The sequence below is a fragment of the Mus caroli genome, chromosome 3 (assembly GCF_900094665.2).
Source record: "Mus caroli chromosome 3, CAROLI_EIJ_v1.1, whole genome shotgun sequence".
Lineage (NCBI taxonomy): Eukaryota > Metazoa > Chordata > Mammalia > Rodentia > Muridae > Mus > Mus caroli.
The window spans coordinates 87,112,898-87,119,372 of NC_034572.1; the positions used below are offsets into that span (position 1 = coordinate 87,112,898).

The window sequence follows — 6,475 nt, forward strand, 5'->3', positions numbered from 1 at the left end:
CCTTATATCCTTACTAGGCAGGCCTGAGTGCAAAGTCACATTTTCCAGGTTCCATGCTGGTGGTAATTGTAGTAGGAACTCAGAAAGATGATGAATGGATGATCCTGGCTCTGTCAACTCCCCTGTTGTGAAAGAACAGCATGCTTGGGCTGTGCATCACACACCTGTCAAGGATAAAAGAGCTGCTGCCCTGGACCATTCAGCCACAGCCTCTTCAGCACAGCCTTCTTCTCCTGCCTTTGCTGTATCTGGTGAGTACCTAACTAGGGACATGACCTCAGCTAAGACCCTGTGTGAAGATGACAAGTTGGACTTGACTGGGCTTAAAGGACCTCAGCTAAAACCATGTGGAGATTAGAAACTGGAATTGATTGGGCTCAAAGAAGCATAAGTGTTTAGAAGAGACTACAGGAATTTGACCAAGAGATGGTGGCCAAGAGAGGGGGAGGAGAACACAGAGAGGAGCCTTTCTGGGTACCTCTGGAGCTGAGACAAACCAGAGTCCTGGATCTCAGCACTGCCTCCACTCTGATGGGGGTCTGTATCAGCCCAGAGTTTTCTCCAAGAGTCATTTTCTCATTACCTATACTAGCTACAGTTAAGCAGAGAGCTAATTAGATATATCCACATCCCCTCCTGCAAGCAGGGGAAAATGCAAGACAGTGCCTTGCCAGACATTGAGATCAGTTACTCTTTGCCTTTCTAAAGTTCATTGTTCTGAGGGCACTTACTGGGAATGCATGCTGAACTTTCTGATCATCTAAAGAATGCTATATTCAAGTTGATGTGTGCCTCTATGTCTCTGTTTATGTCATAGAAATCTTGACTATGAAAGTCAGATAGGTCACGGAAGGCAGGCATTTGATAGACTAAGTCAGTAGACACTCATCAGAAGCTTCTCCCTATAATGTTTCTATCCTACTCTTCTAGGTCCAGTTCCTGCCAAGATGTCCTGCCAGCAGAGCCAGAAGCAGTGCCAGCCTCCTCCCAAGTGCCCCTCCCCAAAGTGCTCCCCAAAATGCCCCCCAAAGAGCACAACACAGTGTCTGCCTGCAGCCTCTTCCTGCTGTGCTACAAGCTCTGGGAGCTGCAGTGTCCCTAGCTCTGAGGGAGGCTGCTGCCTGAGCCACCACAGGCGCAGGTCCCACAGATGCATGCACAGGAGCTCCAGTTCCTGTGACCGTGGCAGTGGTCAGCAGTCTGGGGGTTCAGGCTGTGGTCACAGCTCTGGGGGCTGCTCCTGACCTGGAACATGATGCTGAGACAAGACAGTCTGGAGGAAACATCCCAGGGGTCAAGGAAAACCCAGCTAGTCTTGTTTTGTCTGATCCTGGAGAGTCTTCTCTGCCTGTCTGATGCTCACTCCCCTTGTTCACTTCCTTCCTGTGGAATGCATGTGCCCATCCTTGGTTTTGACTAGAATAAAGATTCTATCCCCACCACACTGGTGTGTCACTCTCATTTTTCCCTGTCCCTCCACAGATGGCAGATATGTGCCCTTCCCCTCTAACCCACAAATACAGCAATACATAATCCACAAAATGAAAAAACAATCATAGCTCTACACAGGAAGAGTGGAGGGGTCTATCAGACATGTTAATGTTCACTTGGGCTTAAAAAGCAGAGGAGGAAATGGACAGGACTGGGGTATCTCACAAGGAATGGTATGTCCTATGACATATGGAGTGTATATTCATCTCACAGTAAAAACCTAAACCTACTGTGAGGAGCTACTATTTGCTCTGATGATTGATTTCCAGCATCTCCTTTAAAAATACTGACTCTACAGTTTGTTAAGTATTCAAATAGAGTAGTTTTTAAGTAGGGATATCATGGATTTCTGAGGAGTATCTATAAATACCCAGAGGCAATTCTGGCAGTAAAAACAAAATGGACTTCCTTATAGGAAAATGCCAATTAAAACTACCATTTGATTTCATCTCACCTAAGTCATTATGACTACAATGAAGAAAATAATTGTTAATATAATGTTGTGAAGAAGAGAAACAAGTGGAAATATAAATTAGTGTAGCCACCATATGTCAGAATTTAAGTTCCTCAACAATGAAAAAACAGATCCAGCATGTAACTCAGCCACACTGCTTCTGGACACAGACACAGAAGAAATCCTATCCAACCACAGAGATGCTTATACATCCATGTTTATTGCTTATCCATTCACAATAGCGAGGAAATGAAGGCAGCCTAGATACCTATCAACAGAAGAGTGAATGATTAAAAAATGTAACATATTTCACAATAGAATTTTACTTACCTGTAAAGAAGACTGAAATTGTGAATTCTGCAAGAAAATGAATGGATCTGTATCATCTCATATGAAGTGAGGTCACCCAAACTCAGAAAGACAAAATGTGCATCTCTCTCATAGGAGGATACTTTAAATGACTGTATGCATGTTCTAAAAAATATAATTGTGGGTAGGTTTAGACTGAAAACCAGATCAAGCTCATGAAATAAGAACAAGACAAGGTAGGAAAGGGGGCAACAAAAGAAGACACAACATGAATGTGAAAAGGAACGTAGGGAGTCGAGAAGGATGAGAAGAGCAGGTGTCAGGGAGAGGAGGAAAGACAAAAAGATTTTGTTGATTTTTGCATAATTAAGCATAAACCTTTGTATGCTAATACAAATTTGTAATTAAAATAATTTTCTGTTTATGATGGATGTTGTTTGCATTTGTGGGTAGAAACCAGGATAGCCCTAAACATCCTACAAGTCACAGGCTAGCCCTGGACAATGGTAAAGGAATATCCATTCCAAGACACCAGTAACACAAAGACTGAAAAATTACAAATCATGAAAGAAGTAAAGAACGAAGGTATAAGAAGTACAAACACAACAAAACTCTAGCAGAGAGGTCAGGTGAGGATATTAAGTTAAAACAGAGTAAGTCAAGAGAGCAGTCAGGGCTGATGATTTAGTAAGTGAGACAGTAACAGGTGTGAATACCAAGCAGTTAGAAAAAGGGAGGAGAGGAACAGAGAAATGCTGGTCAGATTATGGATTTATTTAACTGTCTGGTCAATACTTCCCTAGAGCTTTACATGTGAGAAACTCCTAAGAGACAGACATGCAGCTCTGTAAGTAACCTGTAAGGTCATTTCTCTGAAAGGCCACACATCTTACAGTAGATAAACTGCTTTGTCCCAGGACCCAGAAGGCACAGCTTATAAATCCATGCTCTTGGCCACTAGGCCCTTCACTCTCCCTTGTAATTTTTCAAGAGTCTACAAAAACATTGATCTATTATTTAGCCTCTGACAGGTTGATTTTTCTTATCTTTTAATATTTATACTTAAAAATAATATCCTAATACATGACTCAAACTCCCCTTCTAATAATATGGCTTTCACATTTACATTTAGAATGGAGAATGTTGGTTCTCTTACTAGTCTCATATACCTGTAAGGCTCTAAAAATTGTTACTGTGAAAGAGCAGTCCACCAAACCCAGGAAAATATAGAGGTTTTTCAAATTAAAATTACAAGGCTGAAAAATATCTGATTATTTCCATTCCAAGATCCAAGGACTCAGGGTTTTTTTTTAATCTTTATAATTTAATAAAGAAAATAATTCCCAAAAAGATACACTAGCCAGGTGTTTTTGGGACCCACTCTCTAGAATAACCCAGCTCCCTAAACTGGAACCCTCAGCTGCCATGATGATATCTACGACCACAAGATGATCATGAGTCACTACTGGGAAAACTGTTGGGTATCCCTCCATCCTCGGCCAGAATGCTGTCAAGTTATTAATCAATTATGACTCAATGCAGATCAGAATGATAAGTTGGGCTGGTTGCTGCAAAGATGAGTATATTGTACTGTTGTGTGGACCAAGAGCCATGAACCAGTGAACACCCAGAAGCTCCAGAAAGGGGAAAAGAAAACCACTGTGTGGATTAGTGGCTGTAATTCATGTTCCATGTGTTCAGTTAAGGATCAAAAGGAAATGTACCTCTAGTGTTAAGAGGAAGATTTAACAAACCAACTTTAAAAGCACCTTGCATGGTGTGAACACATTATGTCAATAGCACTGTCATGTGTACACAAATCACTGTCACATTTATTTGTTATTAATCAGCTGATTCCTTCTCTGTATCCCAACCCAAAGGAGTTAGCACCTTCTATGACTTAGCTCTGAAGCTTAGAGATATGCAAAGTGGCAGACACACAATTCATTGAGGAGATATTGTTTGGGTCATGATCTGACATCTGAACTAAGTTGTGCTTTCACCACACAGTAGCCTTGTCTCTCCTGGAACACCCACACCTTCAGACAGTCAACATCCATACAGATCAGGATACAAAGCCAGGAATACTGGGCTCCTGAATCAGCATTTTTACTGAGAGTAGTAGTCTGCTATTATTATACATTAAATTTTGCTCTCAGATATGATTTCTATGTGCACTGTCTGCTCTCTAGGGACCTCTCTACTCTGGGTTTCATTCATTACTCTCAGTGCCTGAGAACAGGCTACCCTCCCCCTCTTTGGTAGGGTGGAGTTTCTCATCCCACTCTTCCTTCTGCATTCCCAACACTGTCATCTCTGACAGGCTACTGACCTCATCTCAGGCACTCCCAAGTGACATTAAATGACAACATCCCAACACATGAGGCAACAAAAAAACTTATACCTGTGAACTCTTACCTAAACCTGATTACTCCTCAGGTGTTCATCTGTGAGATTGTCACTTGATGCAGTGACTTATTTACCTGACTGCCTGTCCCGTTACACAGCAAGTTATACAACCAGGACTGTGACATAGGCATTTGTGTTTAGATGTGTTTATCACCTCATGGATTAAACATCTATCACAGGAATCTGTTATGTAATATCAGTTTGATTTCTGTTTAAATATGGAACACTACATGAATTTGCATGTCGTCCATGCATGGGGCCTATTGTTAATTTTCTCTGTTTCATTCCAATATTAGCATATGTGTTGTCAATGTCAAGGGTTATTTTTAAACACCTAAGGAAAATCATGGCCAGAAAGATGCCACAACAATTTAAGAGCATGAGCTGCTCTTCTGGATGATCCAGGCTTGGTTTCCATCATCCACATGGTACATCACAATTATCTGTAGATAGAGTTCCAGGGAATTTAACTTTCCCTTTTTGACTCCATGTACACTGCACGTATGTAGTAAACAGATAGACATGTAAACACATGAAACTACAATACACATAAAAAATTAAAGAAAAAAAAAGAATTAAAAAGTAGTTTTAAAAGAAAGAGAAAGAGAGCAGGAAGGAAGAAGACCTCAGTGAGGGTAAGAAGCAAATACTATGAAGGCTTTAGAGCACTCCTTAAGGAACCTTTATGCTTCATTCTCCTTTTTCTTCTTCCAGGAGACTTTGCGTCTATGAACTAGAAACATAGGATCTGGTGATAAGGTCTGTGGTCTTGGACTCTGACTCCTGAATCTTTCAGAGTTCTAAACATCAGTCACTAAGGTGCCCTAGTGGCAGCTCCAAGCAAAAGTTCTTCAGTCTCTGTGTATTGAAAATATATGAGGAGTTGTAGGTAAGAGTTTTATGGGAGAAGGGCAAGAGTGGTGATGTGAAGGCAGCCAGCTCCTGACTGGCTGGAGACTACTACAAAGTGAGATTTTTGTCTGTGAGCTAGAGGACAGTAGACACAGAAAATCCCATTCTACAACTCTGGTTCTTTTTCTTCCTTTCATGTGATTTGTTGGGGAAAAAAGAAAAAGAAAAAGTTTCCTCACTTCAGATATGGACACCAATAACCAATCAAAGAAATGATTCTCCCAAAGTTCAACTTTGTAAACTAATTTTTATTGGGCTTAAAGGGCAGATGGATCATCACAATGCCCACCCAGCATAGGTGATGACTCATGAAAGCTGTTGAAGCTCCTTGTGTGACTTCCAGGCAGCTCCAATGGCTGTAAAGTTTCATTCCCAGCAATCATTACTCCATATGTAAATCTCAGAGAGGGGATTTGTGAATCCTTAAGTTCCAAGAGTACCTTGGGCCCTTGTCAGTTGTTTAGTTCCTGAATTTTGTGCCCCAGAGAGAGCTATAAAATAGTACTTGGGTGTTTGGCCTGAATGTACGTGTCCTCAACTCTAAAATGCATGATGTCCACATAGTCCAGAAAAGGGTATCATATACTATGGAACAAGATTTACAAGGTGTTGAGAGCAACCATGTGGATGCTGGGGGGAAACTCAAGTATTGTGAAATAGCAGGCAAACCTCTTAACCACTGTACCATCTCTCCAGTTCTCCTTTCAGGAAGAATTTTTAATAAATTACTTAGTGAGGTTTTAAAAATGAGTTAAGTAAAAAAAGACCAGAACAAGAGGCTCTTGTTCTTGAATCACTTTATTTACATAGTATCTTGTCTTGTCAAGTGTCTTAATAGGGATTTGGGAATGCAGGTGACAGTGGTATGGATATACTTCTGATAGTAGTAGAGGGGTTACA

At 41.0% G+C, this 6,475-nt stretch overlaps 1 protein-coding gene across 1 annotated transcript; it reads left to right on the plus strand.

Moving 5' to 3' along the window:
- The first annotated feature begins 207 nt into the window (after positions 1-207).
- Positions 208-1,444, plus strand: LOC110291977 (late cornified envelope protein 3B-like). The gene is made up of 2 exons (XM_021159155.1): positions 208-251; positions 931-1,444. Exon 2 carries the CDS (start codon positions 948-950, stop codon positions 1,242-1,244), a length of 297 nt encoding a protein of 98 aa, XP_021014814.1. The 5' UTR covers positions 208-251; positions 931-947; the 3' UTR covers positions 1,245-1,444.
- Positions 1,445-6,475: the final 5,031 nt, after the last annotated feature.